The sequence below is a fragment of the Notothenia rossii genome, assembly GCF_949606895.1.
Source record: "Notothenia rossii genome assembly, chromosome: 12".
NCBI lineage: Eukaryota > Metazoa > Chordata > Actinopteri > Perciformes > Nototheniidae > Notothenia > Notothenia rossii.
This window is the reverse complement of record NC_136911.1, coordinates 3548101-3575012: the sequence shown is the minus strand read 5'-3', so window position 1 is coordinate 3575012 and position 26912 is coordinate 3548101. Positions and strand designations below refer to the sequence as shown.

General features: G+C 41.1%; 1 protein-coding gene across 1 annotated transcript in view; it reads right to left on the bottom strand.

Annotated features, from left to right (window-relative positions):
- The window catches only part of mllt10 (MLLT10 histone lysine methyltransferase DOT1L cofactor), a 40786-nt gene extending 19315 nt beyond the window's left edge, over positions 1-21471 (bottom strand). The window contains exons 1-8 of the mRNA XM_079661820.1: positions 21093-21471; positions 17413-17492; positions 15425-15479; positions 13222-13331; positions 13036-13139; positions 12725-12818; positions 430-527; positions 182-223 (exon numbers count right to left, since the gene is read on the bottom strand). Coding sequence (XP_079517946.1) covers positions 182-223; positions 430-527; positions 12725-12818; positions 13036-13139; positions 13222-13331; positions 15425-15479; positions 17413-17492; positions 21093-21255 — 746 coding nt within the window. The 5' untranslated portion in view covers positions 21256-21471. The remainder of the gene's footprint in view (positions 1-181; positions 224-429; positions 528-12724; positions 12819-13035; positions 13140-13221; positions 13332-15424; positions 15480-17412; positions 17493-21092) is intronic.
- Between the last annotated feature and the right edge of the window lie 5441 nt (positions 21472-26912).

The following is a 26912-nucleotide window of genomic DNA, read 5'->3' as shown; positions in this document are numbered from 1 at the left end:
GCTCTGATTGGTTAGGTTAGCCGGCTCTGTTGTGATTCGTCAACCGCAAAGAGATGTCCCGCCCCTTAGCCTATCACGTACAATGTGTTGGAGCGCCAATAGACTCTAAAGTGTTACATAGTGATGTCCAGGGACTGCAGATGGAAATAATCTAATAGCTAAATCTGGCAAAATCCATTACCTCTTTTTTTTTTTTGAAGCATGTTCTTGTTTAATAAAGACACTGAAGAAATTAAGGTTGAAAGAAAAGGGAGGAGAGGAAACATGAGAAGCACCGGAACAAGGAAAGAATAATATGGATAGAAGAGAGTGGGAGGACAGGGTAAGTGAGGGATAGGGAAAGAGGGCCATAAAAGGTAAATGAAGGTGAAGACAAAAATGAACCTGGTTTAATATTTAACACAAAGGAGTAAGGAAGACCACCCTCACCTTTTCTGGGACCATGATATTAGGAAGGACGAGGAGGGGGACATGTCCATGGAGATCTTCTTGTGTTTAGGTTTGTGCCTGTCCCGCTCCTTGTGTTTCTAAAAATAGAGACAAAGAGGAGAACCAGATGAGACTCAAGACACGGTACAAGGAGGCGAGGAATACAGAGAAACAGACCCTTATTTTATAACCTGGAAAACACTGAATATGGAGAGCGCATCTGCAAGTGGTGTGCAGAAGAACAGACGTCAAGAGATAACTAAAAGCTACGAGTTATTAGGATATAAGCACAAAGGAAGAATAATGTGTGTGTGTGTGTGTGTGTGTGTGTGTGTGTGTGTGTGTGTGTGTGTGTGTGTGTGTGTGTGTGTGTGTGTGTGTGTTAGAAAGAGAGAGCATTACATTTCAAAGGCTCAGTCTGAGATGAAAGCTAAGAGATCCGCAAACAAAGAGAGTGATGGGAGAGTGATAGAGAATGGAGGAAACGGGATTCAGCACGCTGCAGTTTAGAGCTGAGTGTGTCTAAGTGCCTCTCGCCGCGCACAAAGTCTCATCGTTTCATCCAATCATCTCCTCTTTCTTCGACCATCACAGCTCAATTTACACCCTCGCTATCACACGGGCGCCGCCGCCACCCTTCCTCTCGCACCCCTGAGGTGGCGACTGGGTGCCAGTGCATTTGCACCTCACATGCGCACCCTGACACCTCTCTGCACAGGAATATAGTCACACACACACTTATACATGCACGCTACGGAATAAAGGTGGTGAAAATATGCAGCGATCCTGAGACATGCTTCTGCGTCAGTGTCATGACAACTCCAGGAAAAAGCCCCTCCCCCGTCGTCTGCACGCAGGGTTAATGCCTGGAGGCTGGTGACAGTTTAGCCAGTTAACAGACTGTATCAGGAGATAGCAGCCTCTCTGCACGCTGGCTTCCTGTAACCCTGAGGCTCCGGGGAGTTCTGTTCGAGTGAGCATAACTTTAAACATTCCCCTTTTTGTTTTCAGTGAAGTAGCTTTAAAGATCATCTTATTTCTGCAGCCTGAACATATGATGTATATTCAGGGGTGCACATAACTGGTACGCATGCACGGCAACAATCGGAAATGCGTACCGTCACTTGTGTCACAAAGCGCATTTGCGTACCGACGTACTTGTGAAGCTTTTCCAGAAGGCGGTTAGATCACCGGACGACTGAGTCGGTCTCTGTGTGCACAGGCAGGGCTGACGTCGGTCTGTACTACGGGATTGTGCCAAAACTACGCCAACCGGCTGCGGAGGGAGACTCCCCCCCTTCACTGGAGAACTGCGCTAAACAGCTGATCACAACGGTCACGCTCTGTGGTCACGAAGTATTCCACTAGCACCGTGGACGTTCGCGATACAGAGGGCTTCATCAAATAACTTTGAGTGGAGCCAGAAGTTGGAGTACCAAACACTGTTTCCAGGTGCTCATCTGAGTACCTCACTGAGAAAGTTATGTGCACCCCTGTGTATATTCTGTATTAGGGGTTGGACGATATAATAGACCCTCCAGAAAAACGCGGGCAAAAATCCTTGATTATGCGATTAAACATGCAGGGTTTTTATGTGATTTTATAAGGTGAAATTGCAAAATATGCGGAAAGTTGCGAAAAATAATAGATTTTTTTTTTAAATATTGGACTGTCTTATTTATTCTTTCTCACACACAACCTGCCACTAAAGTTAAACCCCTTTACTATTCAATTAAACACATTCAATGTTTATTCATTGTAAAAGCAATTGGGCTATTTTAATCTCACACACACAACCCCCCCCCCACACACGCACACACACACACACACACTTCTCCTCCTCATTCTGTTTTCATTTACTCGTTCGTTATCTGACCTGCTTCAATCTTGTAGGCTACTCACTTCGTTTCTTGTAGCCCTCGAAAGGGTTTTGGAGGTTGATGCCTTGGTGAACGTGAGTTGAATGGCTTTCTTGTCCGCAGCAGCAGAAAACATTTTCGAATGTTTGAATGAATCAAAGTGGGTCGTCACCATCGATTTTCTCTTATGCTCCAACACACAGTTGCACGGGGTGCAGAATAGTTTCCCCCCACCATCGGGGTACTGCTTTGCCCGGTCTTTAGCAGAAATGTTCGTCGTGTGAGTTCCACACGTTCACTCTACGGTGTTGTTTACCTTCTGTGATGCGCGAGCTGATGACGTCACGTCGTCATCATCATCACTACTTCACGTCAAGACGAGTTCACTTTTTTTCCCCTCAACTTTGTGTGGAAAAATGCGGGAATTATGCAGCCTTTTGATAAATCTGCGCCATTTTGCTGATTATGCGGTAAATTCTGCGATCGCAGGATAGCGTTTTTCTGGAGGGTCTAATATAAGACACAGAGCTGTTTATTGGTGTGAGTATAATACTTTCCCCTTTTTGTCTCCAGATACAGTATGAAGCTTTAATTAAAGCTGTTCAAATCATCTTCTTTCTGCTGCCTGATCGTATGATATATTTCTGTGTTAGAGGATATAGGATTTTGTCATGGATTAAAAAAACATACAATAAGTTGATTGTAGGGAATTTCAATTGTTTGATAATTAAAAGAATGTTCATGAGTTATTTTAAAAAGCTGTCTTTTTAAGTCATGTAAGTATTTTTGCTTTATCTATATCCTGAGTAAGTTGTAAGAACATTTAAGTAAGGGATCATGTGCAGCGACTTGGTCGTTATGGGTACCCATAACGACCAAGTCGCTGCACATGATCACACTTATTCCATGGCCACATTCTCAACAAAGTAACGACATGACTCCCAATATTAATTGAAATGCTTTTATAGATTTAGAAAATGTTTTTATTGATTTAAAAAATAGTTGTATGTATTTATTTAAATTGACATGCATCCGCTAAGAAAAATAGTCCGTTGTTACCGTTTGAACTAACGTAGCAACGACAGGAACTGCTTCGATAGCATTTTTTAACAGCTTTTTGATTACAGATTTGAAAACATCGTTGCTTGCTTTAAAAGTAGCACATTTCATTATGTCAAACCTTGGAAAGTATCTAGATATCCCTGCCCTAATGCCAAAGTAACTGCACACTGAATATGTGTCGCCGTTTGATGTCTATGTCTGGTTTCTGCCCCGTTACTTCTCCGCTGTTTTCTTGTCCCAACTGTAAACAGTTAAATCGACCGGACTTCTTTGTGCAGATGTGAGCGTCCTTAACAGCGGTCTGTCTGTTCTGGATTAACAACGTGTCACGTGTTCTGAATTGACCAATCAGAATCGAGTATTCAACTAAGCCATGTAATAATTTGTAATATTTCTTGCTTTTTGGTTATTTGATTTTTAAGGAGCGTTGCAACTGGATTTAGCTTCTTTTATTTCTATTTCCTGAAGTTGTGCATTACTATGAGCAGAACAAGTCATTCTAAGAGGCCCAAAACTAACAAATGCTTTCCTTTTTTGCACAATAAATTAGTTACACGATTATCAAAATTGTCGTTTAATTTCCTCTGGGGCTGCCTCTAAAACTTTCGGCACTACTTTAAACAACAGTGCCTACCATGCAAATTAGCTGGAGACAGCGGGTAACCAGGAGAGACGTGTGCAAAATGAGGCGGTTAACTACAACAGCAACGAATAGGAGAGATGATACCGGAGAAAAGGAGAGTGCGAGAGGTAAAGTCTTTGGGATTCCCTTGTTTTTCATTTACATTCCTGAGGAAGGTGTTGATGGACAGAGGTTGATCACGGAGGGGCAGATCTCACACACACACACACACACACACACACACACACACACACACACACACACACACACACACACACACACACACACACACACACACACACACACACACACACACACACACACACACACACACACACACACACACACACACACACACACACACACACACACACACACACACACACACACACACACACACACACACACACACACACACACACACACACACACACACACACACACACACACACACACACACACACACAGAGAGAGAGAGAGAGAAGGACCCAAAGCACCGGGCGTGGGAAACATAACACACACACAATGTAACCCTGACACACCCTTATCAATCAGGTCAATTGATTACACAGGCGGAGACAAAGCCTTTCAGCGTGTCCTCTCCCCTCTTTCTCTGCGAGTGACCGTTAGCAGCCCCATCATTTGACATGTCCGAGGGCTCTTTCAGACTGCGTGGGGTAAATATGAGTGGTGGCACAGAACGAGGGCCGTGTCTATTTATCAAGAAACTACCGAGCAATGAGAATTAAATCGGTGGGCTGGTATCCTCTCCGTCTCTGTCCAACGCTGCTCATGTGGTCCCGAACTGAGACAAACACTTTCCTGAAAGATCTCTGAAGTGGATATTTCTTTCTTCTCTTGGCACACATAGGTACTCCATTTAAGCTTGGTTTTTTTAGTCAAATGCTTGAAATTGAAAAACAACTATATGTAATTTAGACAAAATGATAATAAAATGAACCCATGGTAATTCAAGTTTAGGTAACTTCAAAAGGTTCACCTGTGGAAAGTAGTAATTCAGCTGTTCAATTATTTGTATTACCATCGAGGAAAGAGATAAAGGAAAATGAAAAACAAATCACTTCTATACTATAATCAGATTTTTAGAAGCGCCTCTTAATTGAAAAAATTAAGAGGCGCTTCTAAAATTCTGATTATAGTATAGAATTGATTTGTTTTTCATTTTATTTTTGAAATGAACAAAGCTATTAGTTGTGCTTATGAATTTCTGAGCTTAATTGTAACATGAATAATTAATCTGATACTGAAATTGAATAAAAATAAAAGCAAATCCTCACGTTTGAGAAGCTGAAACCAGAGAACATTTGGCATTTTTTTCTTGGTAAGTTGTTTGCTTGGCTGCGAGGGAGTGCGGTCGTCTTTCAACCAGAAGGTTGTGGGTTCGATCCCAGCCCATGCAGTCAACATGTCGATGTATCCTTGGGCAAGATACTTAACCCTGAGTTGCTCCCGATGGCATGGCCAACGGTGTGTGAATGTGTATGAATGTTAGGTCCTATAGAGTAAGGTACACTGCTCTGGATGAATGGGTGTGAATGTGTGAATGGGTGAATGGGTGAATCTGCCACTTCCTTACAGAGCCCCTCCTCCAACACACACGAACGCGCACATGACCAATGAAGGCACGAGATAAGTTTGTGCACAGATGGAAGGCTGACAGGCAGGTAGGCCATCCAGTTACTTTAGCCGGGCCGGCTCAAATGATTGGCTTCCACAGATGACATTTTTTTATGAATTTATTGTCAAAGCACTTTAATTCATTGCTATCGGGATGTTAAGAGCATTCCATGGAATATAACAAGAAGTGTATCTCGAGCCGGTTTCTCAAACTCACCTACCCCACCTTTAAATAAAACTAGCTTTTGACCGGCACAGTGTGTGGATGCGTGTGGTGTTTTTCCACATCTTAATCTTCATTGACAAGAAATTCAATTGAATTGTTATGTAAGAAATAAATTGTGTGTAACGGTGATGCAATACAAAACAATAATTGCCTTTTAATTTGATGTAAGATGCATTTTAAAGCCTTTCTAAGGTAACACAATAGCCTCAGGAGGAAGATGAGAGGGTGCAGAAACAGAGAAGGGGGGGGAGGGTGAGGGAAGAGGGAAGATTGGGGGAAACAGAGGACGGGGGGGAAATAGAGGAACAGGAAGTAAGGGGGGAAAATAATCCGCCCTGGCCGAGCAGGAATTCCCCTGTGCAGTTTCCTGCAGGATTTTCTGACCAGCCATTGTGGTGTGTGTGTGTGTGTGTGTGTGTGTGTGTGTGTGTGTGTGTGTGTGTGTGTGTGTGTGTGTGTGTGTGTGTGTGTGTGTGTGTGTGTGTGTGTGTGTGTGTGTGTGTGTGTGTGTGTGTGTGTGTGTGTGTGTTTCCTGCAGGCCTTTGAGTGGTCAGAGTGGGGATCCTTTAGCCCCTGCTGTTGTTTGACTGCAGGGGCTAACATGAGGTGGGTTTACATCTGAGCCTCCAAACCTCATAACAAATGCACGAGCGGATGTGTGGAAGAACACACACACACACACATACACATACATACACACACACACACACACACACACACACCGGAGCCTACTGATCTCTGACCCTGGCTGGGATTGAGTGTGTGTAAGAGTGTGTGCATGTGTGTAAGGAGGCAATACTCAATACTGATATGGCAGTATTAACAAAAGGGCCTTATAGGGACGGCATTGTAAATCAGCAGTGGCTTTAAATGCTGTGATTGTTTATTTGTTGTGTATACATCTGTGTTTATTACTTTGTGTCATTTCATTATTTTTAAAAGGACAAATCTGCACAGACAGAATCGTCCATAAACTGGATTTGTTTGACGGATACAATTTCACACAACAAGCTAAATGCTTAATTTAGATTATGCTAATTACTATGAATTAACACAATGGAACATCTAGTGTCGCAAACACTATTAACTAGAACTGAAGAAAAAGATGGAAAAGGGAACTCAAAAACGATTTTTGGCAAGTAAGCAAAATCTCTACTGAGCTGTCTGCACAAACACGTTTAAAAATAGTCTTAATGTCACATGAGCATTTCATTCAGTGGAGAGGGAACAAGAATATGTTTAACTATTAACATGCCAAAAAACAAGTTTGAACTATTTTCCTTATATTACTTTTATACCCATTATAATAAAAATGTAGTAATACTGAGGTGACTGGATATACTATTGGAAGCCCTGTCTAATTAGCTTTGGTACAATATATCTAATAATCAGTTTCTATACTGATTCTTTTAAGATTAGTTGTAATTTTTGGTAAACAACAAAGTGTAGATTTTTATTTTTCAGATGGTCTGAACCAAGTTCCCCTTTGCTAAAATATCCTCTCACAGTTACGGCCCGTCTACACTACAGGCATGAAAAAATCTTGAAGCTGGGCGTGTCTGAAGCTTGGCGATTTTTTGCGAGCAACCAATCACATGAATCTCCCGCCCCCGACATACAAAGCAATAGCAATGTTAAAACAAAGTAAACTGGATATAAACTCTCCAAACAGGCGAAAAAACGATCAGTTTCACCCACTGTCTCTGCCACCTCCCTCCATGCCTGGTTCCTCCGGTTTGTATCCCGGTAAATAGTTCTGGTCGTAAAGAACCGGGTGATTTGCTACCGTAATATCTCGTTTGGAATATGAGGAAATGAACTGCGGTCTGGCTCTCCCAGCTTGCACACGGTTTGATTGGCTGCGCTTGCACTGGCGGGATTTGCATAAACGGGATTTGATTGGCTGATGCCAAGCATCGAGCCTCAAAAGTTGAACATTGTTCAACTTTTGATGCCGATAGATGCTCGTGATGCTTGCAAAGCCGTGCCATACTCCCCACAATGCAGTTCGGCGAAGATTAAAAATCTTCTACGTCACCCCATTCAAGTGAATGGGCGAAGCGTTGAAAGCATTTTTTGATGCCTGTAGTCTAGACGTACCGTTAGATTTACACACACCGAGTCTCACCTATCTTCATATAGTAAGTACTCTAATGAGCATCATTTATTTGCTGCGTTTCATTTTGCAGTGAGCCTGAGTGCTTGATAAACTTCAAAAACTTCAATATCTGGAACCTGTGATCGCTATTTAGGAAGGGAGCGAGAATGGCTGCATTTTCAAAGCGCTAAAAATCCACAACGTCTTACAGAAAACTCTCCAAACATCTCAACTGTAGAGGGACAGTCGTGTGTCCGGCTTTTACACTGGCCTGCACATGATGAATAACACCAGATCATCTTCTCGGTTTTTGAGCGTGATACAACTGCCTTTTCTCACATAGGGCTCAGTGCACATGATACAAAAAAGTGGAACAGATGACTTGACACCTCCTGTAAATTCAGATTGTTCACAGCCTGAGATGACATGTCCTGCTAACAGCTGTGACTGATTAAGTCACACTAATGCAGCGTTCATTAGAGCCTGCAGTCATACCAAATGCAACTGCTGCTGGGTCTGAACAACACACTTCACCACTAACCTGGACCTCAAATTAAAAGGACAAGGCTGTGTTTAGAAAACTGAAGGACACATGCACACACTAATCTGTATAGCAGAGGGTTTTACTAAGAATAATCTTATCAAAACGTGTAAACAAAGATAGCAAAAATTAATTATTTTCAAGGCCATCCATTCATTTCTCTCATATCAACTGACTCAAAAGTGCCATTCAAGGCCCAGGGTAGACATTTGGTTCATTTGTCTACATGTTATATATGAATATACAATCAAATAAGAGAATTTAGAATAGTTCATAAAAACCAGACTTGCGATTTAAACATGCATTCTGCTATGCCTGCCGCTCGTCAGAGGAAATGTTCTGCAAAGACTGTCTCCATCAATGCTCAATATGGAGCCATTGTGCTGAAAATGATTATTGATCAATGCTCTTACTGCGTGTTCGCATGTCCCTGCACAGTTTGAGCATGTGAGAGTGTATGTTTCTGTAAGATCTGAGGACTGTCTTACCTTCTGCTCCGTGTCTGAGAGGAAGAGACACTTAAGCTTTTAGATCTACTACCACGACCCCTGAGGGATTCCAAGCTTCTGGATTAAGTCCAAAAGAAAAGAGTCTTAAATTAGACCAAGAAAAAAAGAGGAAATTTAGGAAACTAAAAAAGGTTGACTGAAAAAACATTGCCACAGGTGTTTATGGGTGTCTACATTGAGTCAGTATGCATGGTGACAATGGCTATTCAAACCATTCATTACACCTCCTGTGTAGAAGAGCGATTCCTTTTTCCCTAACCAAATGTAACCATTAGGCATAGAGACATGCAAATGTTCAAAATCCGTCAATACTACACAAAAGAAAAACAGGAAGAAGTTCAGGTTTGAGGGTCTTTTCCAACACTGAGATCTAAAGGGGCGCCGTGGGACACTTTGAGTGGTCTTGGTTATCGATCCCAGCTTTCTGCATTCTTACATTTCAGCCAAATGACCTCCAGGCGCAGATCAAGGCTTGTGTTTACCCAGCCTCTGTTCAGAAGTACAGGTCCGTGACCAGAGTTTCTCTTTGCATTTCATGTAAAACTGACTTTCCGAGGAAACCCGGTGCACCCTGGGACATCAGATTCAGCTCGGTGTCTGACTCACATGGTAGTATCTTCCCTTTTAAAACCACAATGTGGATCTACATGCAGTAGAGTTCATCCTTTACTGTTCTTAAAAAGGTGTACAAAATGAAAGGAGCTTAATTGTCAGTATCTCCTAATCTTGCTTTATAGTCAGGTGTGTTTTCTCTGCACCTTGTCCAGGGATAGACGTTCTTACACTTTCAATTAGATGAATGTAACTTACTCCTAGGGCTGCACGATATTGGAAAAAACTGACATTGCGATATTTTCCTCCCCTGCGAGATATATTGCGATATGAAAAAATACAGCAATTGAAGAAAAGACAAGTTTTTTTTGTCCGTAAACCATCCTTTCTTGAACTTTAACGTTATACAATTGGTATTTTTTTAACAATATTTAACCGGATGAAGGATTTTAGTCACGGACTTCTGGATCTTAAGTTATCAGAGCAACAAGCTGAGCTAGCTCGGTTATCCTGCTGTGATCTGATCATGAATGATTGTGATTGGTGGTTTGCTGACAGAGCCTGCATGTCACTCACTCAAGTACCCCTGACATGAGAGCCGCGCGAGTTTTCCTTTTGTAGCAAGCAGCAAAGTATTTATAAAATGACGTGTTTGAGTTCATTTGCCTACTTAATACTGCACGTGCACGTCCTAAAAAATAAAAAATAATCGCACGTCCTGCGATGTCAATATTGCCTATAACACGATTATCGTCACAAAACGATATATCGAGCGGCCCTACTTACTGCACTACAGTAACATTAGTCACTTTGTGTGAAACATCTTAAGACTCAAAGTTATGCAACACTCTTTACCAATCACTGACACTGAAGAAACCAAAGTAGTTGCCAATACACTCCTTGAGAAAAAGGGGAAATGAGTCACACAGTCGGGATGAAACCAACGACAAACGAGGGTAATCTAAGTTTGAAATTAGATTTGGCTACCGGCGGAGTCCAGTCAAATACCATATGTTGCTAACATGCCGTAAACATCCATCAAGGGGTATTTTATGAATCCCCCTCTCTGCTAACAACGTTGCTTTCCTCGTCATCGATTTCCGTCTCGTGCATTTCTGTCATCCATACAATCCCAGCTTAATGACATTATGCCCCGGCATCCAAAGCCATTCATACACGATCAATAAAGCAGCACGAGTCTTTCCATCAGCGCTTTTTAACATTGCAAAAATGTCATCTGCGTTTGTGTAGCCTGTACCTCTGTTCCACTAATCATAATAGTCAAGTCACGCTGCTGTTTTTCATATCTGCGTCTCCCCCCAACATGTGTATACCTTGCAATAGGTTAGCTACCTGAGAGGCGGAACAGAATCTAAAGACACAACAGGACGTCTCAGTGTGTGCGTGGAGTGAAAACACATTTCCTCTGCACACACAGTGGTTGCATGTGCGTTGATATGCCTCTCTTTTTTTCATTCTTCTCATATCTGATTGAATTCGGCTTGACAAAAGGGCCGGCTATCCAGCGCCAGGTTTGCATTCTGCTGGTTGCATAGGCAGAGTAGCAAAAACAGACAACAAAAAGATAAGGTAGCAATCATGGACAAAGGATCTGCCTTAAAGGACTGAAAGCTGAAGCGCAGACACAAGAGACCGAATTATATCTTCTTTTGGTCAAACCTTATTGCCTTTTCCATCATATTCATCACTGTGTGTATACCTATACTGCCTAAACACAGAAGGAACAGCTGGTACCACTTTAAAATAAGACTACCTTTATAAATTATTCATAAAGGGTTATGAATTAGGTAGTAAACACTTTATTAATCTGATTAAGAACCATTTATAAACCAGTTTTCATACATCAACACAGGCTCACTATTCGGCAAGATGACAAAGCCTTATATTTGCTACTTAGCGAGAATCAACTCGGTGAGCAACAGATACCAAGGATGCTGGCTGAGGAAGGAGACGAAGTAAGCTAGGTAGCCAATATAACACTTAGCAGTACAGATACATGTGGGCTCACTATTTGGCAAGATGACTTACAGTATATTGGCTACTTAGCGAGAATCAACTCGGTGAGCAACAGATACCAAGGATGCTGGCTGATGAAGGAGACCAAGTAAGCTAGGTAGCCAATATAACACTTAGCAGTACAGATACATGTGGGCTCACTATTTGGCAAGATGACTAAGCCTTATATTGGCTACCTAGCTTACTTCGTGTTCTTCATCAGCCAGCATCCTTGGTATCTGTTGCTCACTGAGTTGATTCCCCCCCTTCCATCTTGATGTTTCTTGGCATCTCGTTATAACCATTTATTTACGAGTTACTAAAATTTAAAGTTGCCAAAAGGGAGCCTTGTTGTAAAGTGTAAAACACATTCCCATTTATTAATGAGTTACTACAGTTTACAATAAGGCTTAGCAGAACAGATACATGTGGGCTCACTATTTGGCAAACAACCGGCCACAGTTGCCCTGTTTATCGTCTTATAAAAAGCTTATTAAGGATTTATAAAGTGTTCATAATTAATAAATGAATTACAAACTATCCGTAAACCCTGTATAAGGGCACTCTTATTGTAAAGTGGTACCGAAAAGCTTCTCTGAAAGCACGTCACGGCACATTATGATTGAAATCAAATGTCCAATTAGGTTAAGCAGAAAGAAAGCTACTAACAGTGTTGACCATTAAAACAAGAGCTAGCTGCTGTTGGAAAGGAAACCGTAAGAAATAAATGAGTGTTTAAAACCCATAAATAAGGATGAAGCCTGATCAGACTTGTTTGACCTTACAGTTAAAACCTTAAAGCACCTGCAAACCAAACCCGCTGTGCCCACTGTGGGCTTAGTGCAAATACACAGGGGAGTGGAGGGGAATATGGGCCACGGTTAGAGAGATTAGATGCATTAGGAAGGGAGGAGGACTAGATGGAGGGGTAAGGCCAGGTGGTTTATCTCTCAGAGGAGGGCAAACTCACAATACGAAGAGGTGCTCTCACTGTGTAACAGGTAAACCAGTATGTGTGTATCGTGTCTATATATCATCTGTTCTTATCGTTAGTGGAACACACACACACATCGTCATTCGGATTGTTAATAGAAAAGCAACCACTCATGCATATCTGAATTTTAAGTTTAGAGTATCGAAAGACATATGAGAAGATACGAGAGGTCACTCACCAATTTGCTGTGGTGGTATTTGCAGTATCCACAGTACTTCACATTGTCTGCGTCCGATCCTTGCTCCTCACACAACAAGCCCGCAAACTGGGCACTGTGGCAGAGAGTAAATTACATGATTCGTAACATAAATCTCTCACTTTTTATTTGATGGGCATTTCATTGATGGCATCAGTAGAGAGGGAAGGGCGATCTGACAGAGAAAGAGGGTGCGTGACATGCAGCATTTGTGCCATGCATCCTATCCACATGAGCGCTCCACAATCTCCCTCTTTGTGCAGTGAGGATTATGGGATGTGAACGAGTCTCACCATGTGACGTGGAAGGCCTGCCTGCAGCCATGTTTGTTGCAGGTCATACAGGCTCCAGTGGCTGCTTTACTCTCTCTGCCCTGGTCCTCGCAAATATAACATGTCTACAAACAAACAGAGACAAACAATGTAATTCAAAAACTTACTTTACATGTAATTGTGTTACGAATTGAATGATTTCTTTACCTTGTTATAACGATCATGTGGCACTGACTGGAGTACTATCGGCTCCATCGTCGAAACATTCGCAAATTCTACTTCCGGTATATAAAGCGCACAAACTACATGGGCCCAGCCTGCAAAGACACACAGAAAACAACCATCAATCTTTGTATATATGGCAGAAAAAAGGGATTTACGGCAACATTTATAAGATGTATAAACTGTAACCGTCTTGAAAAAGGAATAAGAAATGTATGTTTGTTGATTGACTGATAACCTGGAGAATCAGCAGGGCGAAACAAACCCCAGCCGCTCTGATTTGACATTTTATAGACATAACAAGGATTGATGAATCAATAAATCAATCGTCAGATCAATACATTATTTAAGTTGCTGCAGCCGCACAGTCGTTCGTTGAGTACCTTTCAACGGTGGATTAAACGTCTTTGGCCGAAACCCTGAGAACCAATCTAAAAATCCTCATGTGGTCTGGCCCCGGTGTCCCTTTCGGTTACATTTAACATATGAAACATAAATTAAACTTGAGTTCAATGCTGAATCGTAAAAGTTTTTAATTTGCAACTTGGTAGTTAATCTACCCGAGTAGCCGTTTATGGAGCCCTAACACACACAGCTGCCTGTCAGCGAAGACAAACTGGGGGCGGCGGGATGACAGAGTGGCAGCAGAATTGACGAGGAGCTGAGGAGGAGCAGAAGGCGGTCAGCGCGAGGTCAAATGGAGGTGGGAGTCTCCTGGAGGTGTCTGTTTTTCCCCGTAGCGGAAAGAAAAACAGGCTTAAACTTACAGTTGAACCCCTGACCTGCCTTTGACCTGGGGGGGGGGGGCAGAGGGCGGGACATGGGGAGGCAGCGGGTGTGAAATGGGGGCATGTTGTTGTTTTGAAGTCCCTCCAAGAATCTGGAAGAGGCCTATAAAACAGGACTATAAAAGTGGCACAGCTTTCCTCTTCAAACCAAGCGTTCACTTTTATCCCCCAAAAACCCAACAAAGCATCCCCTAACAAACGGACGCTACTCGGAAAAGTTATCGGAGTCAAATGTGTTCAGACTGAGCTTTTATACTGAAGGAAATCTGGGGGAAATGCTGTATTTTCTGGAAGATCTTTTGCTGTAAACCCTGACACGGGCAGCAGGTATAAAAAAAATAAACTAACTTCGTCCATGTTGTTCTTACTGTAACGCGTACTTCTAAAAAGTGCCTGTACACTGAAACCATGGCAACATCATACAAAATATGGTATCCAGATTTTTTAAACTGATTTGTAGGAAGTGGACTTGTCGCTAAATCTACTTATTTGTATTAACTTATTAACCCCTAAATGAATGTATGCCACAGATAATGTTTTAACCTTTTAGTGGAACAACTGCCATCTAAACACATGCTATAAAAAGATACCCAATATTTACAGATAAAGAAGACCAAAAAGAGGATTTGAAAAGCAGCTGTAAAGTTTATTTCTGTCTCCGTCCTTTCTTCACTGCCGGCTATATGTTCCGATCAAATACTCGTTTCAGGCTAATCCCTCCGCTCTGCTTTAGTACTGTCCCACCTGAAATAACAGCAAGTACCACACAGATCAGCAAGTGAAGAGGAACTGACAAGGGCGGAGAAATGGACGGTGGAGGAGAAGAGACGGTGAGAGAAAAATGGCAGGAAAAAAAGAGAGAGGGAGAGAGGGGTCATGGGAAGGGTAGAATAAAGGAGAAAGTAGTAAAACGGTGTGTGTTAGTGTTGTCCTGATGCCTCCCTGCAGGCCTGGACACAATCCCACAGCTGTGCCTCTCGCTCTGACACACACACACACACTATTTACAGTCTCCACCAAGCTGACCTCCCAATGAACCCAGAGGAGACTCCTCACAGGCCATGCACTATACCCATCCTGGCCCGCCCCCTCATAAATACACACACACACACACACACACACACACACACACACACACACACACACACACACACACACACACACACACACACACACACACACACACACACACACACACACACACACACACACACACACACACACACACACACACACACACACACACACACACACACACACACACACACACACACACACACACACACACACACACCTTAAACTTGCCGGTGACATGCAATTAATGACCAAACTACACAAGAGGCTGGCCACAAGTGTGTGTGTGTGTGTGTGTGTGTGTGTGTAGCTGAGAGGGATTCTACCTCCGTTGTCTGTCCTCTTGAGGGCTCCGTCTTTATGGGGACACAGCTCACATCTCTTTGGGGACAGAAGAACCAAAAACACACAGAAAAATAAAGTTAAATACAAAGTGACCAGTGGCCCTCTCAGGATGCGTGTGTGTGTGTGTGTGTGTGTGTGTGTGTGTGTGTGTGTGTGTGTGTGTGTGTGTGTGTGTGTGTGTGTGTGTGTGTGTGTGTGTGTGTGTGTGTGTGTGTGTGTGTGTGTGTGTGTGTGTGTGTGTGTGTGTCGAGTCGAAAACAACATGTTACAAAGAGCACAGTGTGCAGAGACACTTACATGTCCCTTCTTTCTGAGAGAATAATCACATGTTGGCTTCAAGCGATTATGAAGTGGAGATAAACTGATCATTGAGCAGCTACTGTAACCCACTTTTTGCCAAGTCATCATCATTCATATCCCTGCAGCTGGCGTGAAGAGATGGGAATCTTAGGGTTTTGCGTCACAAAGTGTTTAATGATGTCCTAATTTATGTCTAAATTCACAAGATGCTTGAACTCGACTCTTTCGGACTTTAGAAAATATATACTTTCATTTATTTCTTACATTTTTAAAACTATTCAAATGATACAGGCGTAAGTCAGCCCTCATTTCAACAGTCCGCTTTCTACGCAATGATCTGCTCTTTTGAATATGTTCTTAAAAATATAGAAACATTTCACCGCCTGGAATGACGGTTCCTTCAAGTAAAATAAAGTTTGGGCGTTTTAATAATTGACGTATCTGCTTGGATGTAAAGATGTTTGGCACTGCTCTGCACCGCTCAAAGGCTCCTCGTGTTCTTACGTGCTTATCGTTGTAGTTCTCCCCTTAACGTGTGAATGAGAAACCTGGTTTCCCGAATCAGTTGAGAGGCTGGAGGACAAACCTAGTTATCCTGCTACATATCTTATGAGGGAAACTTTGCCCTGAGCACACATGAATACGGCAATTCTGCAGATCATTCCTAGCACCTGTATCAACAACTACGCAAGTAAATCTTGTCTGACAAAATCTCGACAGGTCCTTAGAAGTTTGCCGAGGTCATATTAAGTTTAAACTCAGCACGCCTTTAGCACCGAAGACGTAAAATACAGAGAGCCAACATCAGTTGTGTCCTGCATGATTTAGACGTCTGAGGAGAGTGGGTCATATACTCGGACCAGATCAATCAATAATACATATTTGTCCTGCTGTTGTGCCATTTTTAAGTTGATGAATGTTTGAGATGTCTTAATATAATGGAACTGGATGGCATTGCTCGAAAGCGCTAACAATATACATTTTAAGAACTCAACATCAATGTCCCGGTCACTCACGGTAATCCACAGACCCCGACAAAGTGTATTTGGAGTTGGTTTAGTGGACTCACTCGAGCAGCATTTGAGATAATCTTTTATAGAGCTTTCAAATCAGGATTAAATGTGATTTGGGGAAATATGATGGTAGCCTGTGCAGAATACAGAGTGTGTGATCGGGTCAAAGGACAGCGGGAGATGTCATGGGACTCAGAAAATGCTGCTGGTACAGGATGTTGCTCCACAAACAGAGGCAAGTCTGTCTAATGTCATGTCTCTAAAAATGCCTTTGATACTGCCATGCTGTATTGAGATTGAAGATGACATGATAAGCATTGCGGGCTAAAAACAATACAAGCAATATTAGCTCAGTATGCTAAAGAATGCTCTGTAATAAATGATGTTATTTAAAGCAAGCCCTTGTTAGGGACTTCGTAGATTTGTTACCATAACATCGTATATACACAGGGTCCCAGGATGTAATAAGGTTAGACTGAAGAACCCTTTAATGCAGCAGTCAGTCGTTGATGTTGCAAATGAAGCAAGAAAAAAATCCAGGCTTGATATGATGATAAAATATAATTGTATCTTTCCCCGTTCCTAAAAAACAACGGCTTATAAAATCGTACATCTTTGCAAAAATGATAAATGGGTAGATGGATTGTGTGACTCACCACTCTTGCAGCTCTCTCCTGAGATTCACACTTTCTGCAGAACCAAGGACCGGTGGGCACCTGCACGATGCCATAGCATGCTGAACACAGAGAGAGAGGGAGGGCCGTTAGAGTAAGCCCTCACGATCACAACAAAAGAAGACATTTTACACCACAGAATACATCTACAGTGATAATGTGGAGGCGTGTGGCGCAGTGGATAGAGCGTTGGGATCAGGGGAGCACAGGTTCAAACCCCACTGCAGTCAGCATGTCGTTGTGTCCCTGGGCAAGACACTTCACCCTAAATTACTCCTGTGAGGATTGTCCACAGTATTGAGTATAGGGGTCGACCGATTATCGGCGAGGCCGATATACCGCATTTTAAAAATTATCGGTATCGGCTTTTTTAAAATCAAATTGCCAATACGACTTTGGCTCTGATGCAGCCGTTTCTCTGGCTGCAGTCACCACTGTTCATGAGCAATGTCCCGCCCACAGCGCTATCTGATAGGCTATTACTGAAGTGTCAATCAACACTGAAGATTTTCCGGGCTGCAGCCAGCCAGAGAGGCGGGACCTTCTCAGATTACAGGCAGGTGCGAAGAACGCAGACAAGGCAAGCAGCAGCGAGTGGTGTTTCGAAGGTAAATCAGTTGAAAGTCGAATTTCAATAAACATCCCAATCCCCTATGCTGAAGTTGCAAAAACACCACGATCTTATGATCCAATTCTATCAGTTTCCCAGTTACACAGGGACAGGGGGGGGGGATAGCGTCTAGCAGCGGAGAAACTGTGACGTGCTGGGACGACTGCTAGTGGAGACTCGCAGCAACTCTGCTTTCTGCACCACAATCTGCTGCTGCTGAATTGGGACTACGAAATGAGTGAGACTCAAATATCAGAAGTTCAGAACAAGTTTTAGTAGTTTTTATTTTATTTTTACTTAATTTACTTTACTCAGGGTGACAGAGAGGAAACCAGTTTTAAGATGTTGAAGAGTTCATTAAACATAAAAAGGCATTTCAAAGAAGTTCTGTTATTCTACATTTCGACACCAAGATTTTCTGATTTTACTGCAAAATATATATCGGTTCCAAATATCGGTTATCGGTCTCCTTGATTACTAATAATCGGTATCGGCCTTGAAAAAGCCACATCGGTCGATCCCTAATTGAGTATGTAAGTTACTTTGGATAAAAAGGTCTAACAAGTGACATGTAATGATAATGAAACCAAAGCAAACACAGACACTCTTGATAACATCTTAATAACATCACAGGATGCAAACATGTTACTAAACTGGTTTAAAAGCAGAACATAACACTATATCCATTTGACACACTTTTTATATCACTATAAAAGCTGACAGTTTAAATGCACAACAAATATGTGTAAAATACTTTTACAAAAGGCAGAATTGCTGGTAATGCCGGGTTAATGTCAACACGTGTTCATGTTTTCAAGCTTGTAACACCATACGTGAGGAGTCTGCATTCACATAGGCCATAATCTTCACTTCACCTTCTACATTTCTATTAAAAAGTATTTTTATTTTACTTTACTCACTGCTGTTTGGATGCAGGGTCGCAGGGTCAGAGAGGCTATTGACGTCATTTTACTTTCATTCATTCTACGAAGTTATCTCGATATCGTTTCATTTCTAAATCGCATTAGCAAACAACATGATTTACAGCATGGACCGCAACTTCAGGAACACACAGTTCCTTTACCGTAACAGATTGTACGGATGATCAAACAGCTCAGACTTTAATTACAGTACAGTTGGTGCTAGCATGAACAGCCCACCTCTACACTTTTTCAGATTATCTCTGATCTGACCCGAGCCCTTAATCCAATGGTATACACTGCTTTAATCCGGATTTATGAGAACAAAAAAACCCGAAAGGTAACAAAGTGCTAACATCAAGTAGCACATGGTTAGGATATTTAGCACAAACTGCATAATGGGCTCATTTGTATTATAATGGCAGTCTGATTGAAACACCTACAACTTTTCACTAAGATTTAGAGTTTCAAACACACAGAAGACATGTTTTTACACATCGTGTTCTAACTATAGGGCTGCAAATAACAATTTGTTTCAATATCGATTATATTATGGATATTATCGTCTTAAACGGGATCTAAGATGTTGGTTTATAATGATATCAAAACAACAGGAAATGTCCATATTAAGAGGTCTTTGGAAAGCACTACTTCTCTTTCCTGGCTCTTTTTTCATCCATCTCTTTAAGGGATTAAATAAATGCCAGCAATCTGACAGAACAATGCAGAAAAAAAGAAACTCATTGGACAATGTTTCATGTTTCTAGTTAATATTATCATAACTTTCATTTAAAACACTATCCTGACTGTGGTTCACAATATTAAAGTAATAATATATTCCAAACATACTACAACTGCAAACTAGCATGCAGTAAATTAAGAATAGACTGTACTGCCTAGTTGATTACTAAACCACAGAATTAAAAAAAGACCACATTTAGTTTTGATGCGAGCGTTTAATATGTGATCCGATATCCAAAACACTCCAAACTACAATCACTGACGTCTATATTTAGAAACACTTGGCAGTACTGAAGCTTCACAACTCAACTTTCATCTGGGACAGGCTTTGCTTGATGCTAAAAGTATAAAAATCCACTAAAAATAACTTTCCTGCTGAGGCTGGAATAATATGATGCAGTCATTAAATACCAGGCTATGAAATGTGGCACTATAATATGTAATAACAACATAATAACAAGGCATGCTTAAGACCAGCAAAGTGGACAGGTGGTTGAAAAAAAAAGCAAGTTAACAGACCTACTCTCACTGGAGCTATTTTGCAGTCCATGCAATATCAAATTAAAACAAAAGAAAGTGTGTTCCTAACAAGTGCTCATCATTGAAATGCATCTGTGTGTGTTCATGCCGAGTTGCTGACATTTCGAATAGTTTTCCCCCTGCCTTTGCCAAGTGGACACATGGCCAGCTGTTACACTTGTAAACAGTGGACGTCATCGTGAGTCATCTTGGGTGAATAGTGTCTTGGCGGCACTGTATTTGTTTACATTGCATGTATTTAGATTGTTCTATAACTGCCACTATATCTTTGCACCTTGTCTTCTAATTGTTTATGCACCTTGTTGTTTGCAACTTGTGTGTAATCCTTATTTATGCACAGGTACACTGGGAAATGTCGTTTCTACCTAAACGTCACTGCAATGTAAATAGATGCATGCATATCATAACAATAATAAATGCTAACATGTAGCAGATAGAAACCATGCAATTGATGGCTTTAAAAAAAATAGTCAATATATGGGGTTCTTTCCATAATGCAGTTTGCACTATTTCTTTAGTAGTAAGTGGCCGTATCACATATCTATAAAGCCTTTGGTGGGAGTTTTGCGCGCACTTTCAGACTTCTGACAGGAGTGTATCCCTCCTCTGGATCCCGCCTGACAGGAACACAGAGGGAATGAGAGCAACCAGAATAGCTCTCATAAAGCAGCTGTCAAAGACCGTGTGCAGCGGATTAAAAGCCAAAATTAAGAGCCAAACAGTGGAGAGCCTGACCTCAGCCTGGCCTAGTGAGGGCAGGCGGAGGAGGAGGCTCCATAACCTTGCAATAACGCTAACTAGCCTGTGAGCTAAGTGCTAACTCGTAGCCTGGGTGAAATACGCAGCTTTACCTTGATGCACGGCCACGTTGCAGCCGTGTCCGTCGCAGTACACCAGAGGGTTTTCCGCCCAGCCTCGCTCGTCAGAGCAAACACAGCAGCCGCCGATCATCTCCTTCATATTATTCGTCGACCACTCGTCGTCCGCCGCCAGACAACGCTCGCCGGAGACCATCTACGAAGAAAGCGGACATGCGGAGGAATACGGTGCACAGCTAATCAGAAAAAACCTCCGCCGGAGACGCCCTACTTTCCTACGTAGCTCTAGGTTCCTCTCGGTCGAAATGTCATGTTTTTAAGGTATTTACGTCCCTTTTTTGACACCGTATTTTCTCACCAAAACATCCACTTCACGGCGCGGCGGTGAGGAGAAGAGGGGGGGGGGGGGGGGGGGACTCCGTAGAGAACCGGATGTGCGTAATGACGCACGGCGTGCTCTGTCACCGGAAGTAAAACTCCGATGTGATTGGCCCGCTGAAATCCGTTTAGGCTCCACATGGTCGAAATTGTTTGAAAGTTTTTGTGGCAAAAATACTTTCCTTTGCTCGACTCACTGTCAACAACACTGTTACACAACATGCAGGTAGGCACTAAAATCTGTCGGGTTAACTCAAGTACTTTACTTAAGTAATATTTTGACACAATAGTACTTTACATGAGTATTTACATTGTTTTGGCTATACAGCGGCCAATTATATACTTTTTACTCCTACAGGTATTATACATTTACTAGTTACTTTTTACATATAAAAACACAAGCTTATAAGATACGACACACTTCTTTACTGCTTATCAACAGTGTATTTTCGGAAGTCTATAGAAGTTGCTCCACATCTACAAAATAAAACATTAAAATGTACATGATATGCACTGTATTTGTTAGCTTTAAAACACAGAATAACCAAATATTGTTTAATACTGTGACTGAAAAGAGACAATATACATAACCAGTACTTTTGCTTTTGAGGTCCACTGTGCAGAAATAAAATATTGAACATTTTAATTACTTGTTGCTGCTAATACTTTTGTACTTTAACTTAAGTCATTTTTATTCAACACTTTTTACTTGTAATAGAGTATTTTAAGACCATAATACTTCTACTTAAGAAAGGGATCTGATTACTTTTTCATGCACCTATGTGGGTTACTGACAGAACTATTAAACCAGAGGTACATGTTGATATGTTGTGGAGGAGATATTCAGGCCCTAACTGTGGAATCACCCCCTGGAGTAAAAGTGTTGCATTATGAGCAAAATGTCCTGAAAGTGTTGAAAGAAAAGTATCCATTGTGAAGTAAAATGTTCCCTGACTGTGCCATAAGGCCTGTCTATATGATGTTTTTTTGTTTTTTTAATAATTACTTCTTTTTTTTTTTAAATAATTACTATTATTGAGTGGCATGATGTAACAAAGTTCAATTACATGCAGGTCGGGTTTTACTGATGGAAAACAATTAAAAGCAGGGTGTAAACAAAGGGGAAGTATACAAGTCTCTCTCTACCAGTATCCAACAGTGGAAATACTGCATTACACCTACGCTAAAGGGCTTGAATTCAAAATATAACTAGAAGTATGTTAGCTATATTACCAAAGTATTTTTAAAGTACAAATATTCATTGTGAAGTAAAATGTTTTCCTGTCTGTTTTACTATTATAAAGACAGTATTGTGTTTTTTGATGACTAATTCTGCTGCACAGTTTACTCTTACTGTTCTGTATTTAAGTAACATTTTGAAAACTGTACTTGTGTATCTCTGTAAGAATGCTTTTGGATTGCTGTCACACTACTACTCTATAGTAGGACTGTGAACATGTTTAATTATGTTTCGGGCTTTATAATAATTTTCAAGTTGCAATGCAGAATATTTTCTAGATGTCATTTATGTTTGTACACATGCATACTTACAATTATTGTTTTATTACTGCTTGTCAAACTAATCTTATGCAACATGGCAATGATTTAAACAAAACATTACTTTTATAATTATATAAACAACAGGTTTTCAAAATAAGCCAAATATTTGTTGTCAATTATTAGGATTCCCTGCTTCACTATTTTACATTTATTTGTATTATATTTGTAATGTTTTATTTTGGACAAAAAAAAAGACATGTAACTTGTGGTCGGAAAATATTTAACGCGTATTTAACTGTATATAACATTTTAAATAAATAAGGTTGGCCTCACTGCAATTGACTGATTTTATTGACTAAATCATTAATAGATTAATTGGTTGGCAGAATAATCAATGAAGAAAATAATTGGTTTCATTAGTAGTTGCAGACCTGGTGTGTTCACACAGGTCCAACATAAACCAACATATCGAGTGATATACAGTACACTATATTCTGGAAAGCTGCTGGTTTTCCATTTCTGTTTGAATTTTCTTTTATTCATGATTTACTTTACTTGTTTCTGTAAGGTTCTACTTTGATAACTGTCACGTCACTATATTACTCGTGGATATTTGTAGTTATGATAGAGGCTTAATAATTAACGTTCAAGCTGTAATGCAGTATGTTTTACAGATGTCATGTTTGTTTATATTCCTACACATACATCCGAGTCACTTATCTTGCTAACTAATAGATGACAATAACTGGGAGGCTGTGGCGCAGTGGACTGGTGCGTTGGTGTTGGGATCAGGGGAGCACAGGTTCAAACCCCACTGCAGTCAGCATGTCGTTGTCTCCCTGAGACACTTCACCCCAAATTGCTCCTGTGGGGATTGTCCACAGTATTGAGTATGTGAGTCGCTTTGGATAAAAGTGTCTAACAGGTAACTGGGTAAAAAAACATGACATTTATAACTGGTGCACCATGCTATTGAGAAATAATAATTAAGAATAAGATGGTGTGGGCCTGCTGAGCGTAGAGCTGGGAGACTTGAGACAGAATTTGAAATGCTATTTTAATATGAATACCTTTAACTAAATGGGCTTTGAGAATCCTATATCAGGCTGCTTATCAGACATGTCAATATACAGTTTTGTTTTGACAGCATCCCCATGCTGTTGCCAAGGATGCTCCACAACACACACACACACACGCTATTCCAAGCACTCAGCTGCTGCTTGCATCACCGATTCCTCAGAGCGAGCTCCCGCTCTTGGTTTCCAGAGAAACGTAATGACTTGCCAATAATGCGCAAGAGCACACGAGCGTCCTCCATGTAATATGGTGAGCGAGAGGTCCCTGGGAGTGCCTGCCCCATTGTTTGCTTTAATTTCAAATTGCTCAAATGCTCCAGTCGACACTGGGCACTGCACTAAAAGGGGTAGTGGGAGGGATGGGGAGCTGGGGAAAAGGGAAAAAAGTGAATTGTGTGTGGCAGGGGAAAACCTATTAGAGCTGGAGAGAACAAAGGGAGGCGAGGGAGGGGGCAGCGGTTGTGGAGGGGCCCATATAGCTACTGAAACACTGAAAATGGCAAATGATTTTTACAACTTGCACTTGATTAAGTCAAAGTCTGAGCGAATCATGTGTTCCTCTGTGTGTCAGTGAAGAGCTTTCTCTGAGGCCGACTGTGCTTCAAACCCATGTGTGACCTCAAACTACATATACCACTCAGAATACGTATCATTTAAAGTATTATATTATTATGGCAGTATGAAGTATTATAGATTCATTGCTCAAATTGTGTATGAAGTTAGTATTTGGATGAAGATTTCTAAATCTCCTGCATCAGTGTTTTTGCTACAGGCCTCGAACTGTTTGACTAAATTAGCTATACTGTGCTTAACAGTTTTCTCATGCCACATAAAATATATAATTAACATTTAACAGACTGAAGAACCGTGCACCACTTTTCCACGATACAGAGCAGGATGTATGTCATAGGCCACTGACTTCAACATTTAGCCTGTATTTTGTGGAGACTTGCAATTAAACCTAAGACTGAGATAACATCCTTGAAAAACATTTGATTATAGTATTTCAAATTTGGTCAATTGATTTGACAGTTTGTGAGCCTTTAGTAGACTAGAGAGTTTAATTAGCTTTCCTGTAGTATGCTTGACATTCACTCGTGCTTTTCTTTGTCCTCTTTGGGTCTATGTTTAATTGTCAGAAATGTGACTTCACAGCACTTGAGTTTTAAAAAGTCCTGTGATTGGGTCCTGCCTGTTTGCTCCGGCTGAGGGAAGTTTTGTGGTCTCTCTGTGCAGGATGGGGAACGTGTAAAATACGCTGGGAGGACAGAGCACTGTGAAAAGCACCCCCACACCCAAAGACTTCTGCATCTGAAATGGTATTGTGTTGAAGCCATTGAACACACACATATTTGGAAACACTTACCTGCAGGTTATTTGTTTTGCCAAATGGTTACAGCTCCTTATTTGCTTCCTAACTCCATCTTTTTAAAGGCTACTGTGTTTCCTTCACATGTATACATTCTTAGAAAGAGTAAGGAATGCTGTTCAGAAACATCAAACCAGTAATAAAATCTAAATGTTGTTCTTTTAAGTTTCATACTGAAGTGTGTGTGTGTGCATGCGTTACAGGGAAACTGTGCAGAAAACCAAAGCAGTCTGCGAGGAATGTTTTCACAGACTTAGCTCATAAGCTTCAACAAATGACTACTGACAGCCAAGTATAGCACTTTATTTTAAAGCATTTGTATTCTCAAACAGATCCCATATGCTGTTTTCAATTCATCAATGAGGAATGTTTTTTTTTTTGTCATGTAGAATGTAAGTAGCCTACGTGGCAAAATAAACAGCATAACATTGTTTACGTTAAGTCAAAGAAAATGTATGCTGTGTGACACATTTGATCAGGTCTTACACAAGCTATGCTAGCATATGCATTTAGTCCAACTATTATTCTTTAGATTGAAACAATGAAAACAGTGTTTCAGAGACAAAGCAGTGAGTTAGCAGCGTGCCGGGTTTTCAGCTTTTCATGTGTGTGATGGATTCAATTTCTATCTTTACATCCACATTTTTCCCAACTCTCGGTTGCTTTAAAACATTCAATTTTAGTTCTGAGAATCCCGCAGCCCCTATAAATGCATTATTAAAGGTAGTAAAGCGTGATAAGACAACATAGGGTAAGATTTACTTTATTGATCCCAATTTGGGACTTTTGTAAACAAGGCATTGCACATAATGTGAAAATGAAAGAGTAGAAAATTAAACAACTCAAAATTGAAAATAAAACAGAACTAAAAAGTCAAATCAATACATATTGACAGTGGAATATACATATTCATTTATTTAGGCAGTAACTATAGATTTTATACCAGACTTCATGGACAGCTTATGTGTTTTTCTGTTCTATTTTAAATCTCTCTTGTGTGGACATGGTCTGATTATGTGTGTCTTGTGGTTTATTGCACTTTATAGTAGATGTAATATCTGTAGTAGGCTATGAAATGGTTATGACAGACCATGTGCATTCCCATCTGTATCAAATGATTGTAGTTCCTGTGTTGGGAACGCTTGGACCAAGTATTTGTTCATCGCTATTCCAATAGAAATGTTGCTGCTTCGTGAAGCTTGGAATAAAAACATAGGTTGCAAACACTGAAATGACCCTAGAAGCCGAGTGAACCCTTTACATTCAGGAGCTATAATGCTTCTTTTCTTTTCCACACCACATTCAGAGGCATCCGTATTTACGCACGGTGTCCTCTCTGGTCGGTGAGTAGCACAGGGGCCCTGGAAAAAAAATACAAACAGTCCCAACACGGAGGGGTGAAAGGTGAAGAGAGCCCTCCCCCACCACTGTCCGCACACACTTCAGGCTCGGATTGCATGTAAAATCACATTCTCCGGGGGGTGGGAGGAATTCATTGTTTTGGCATGGGGCAGTGGGTTTGTGTCATAA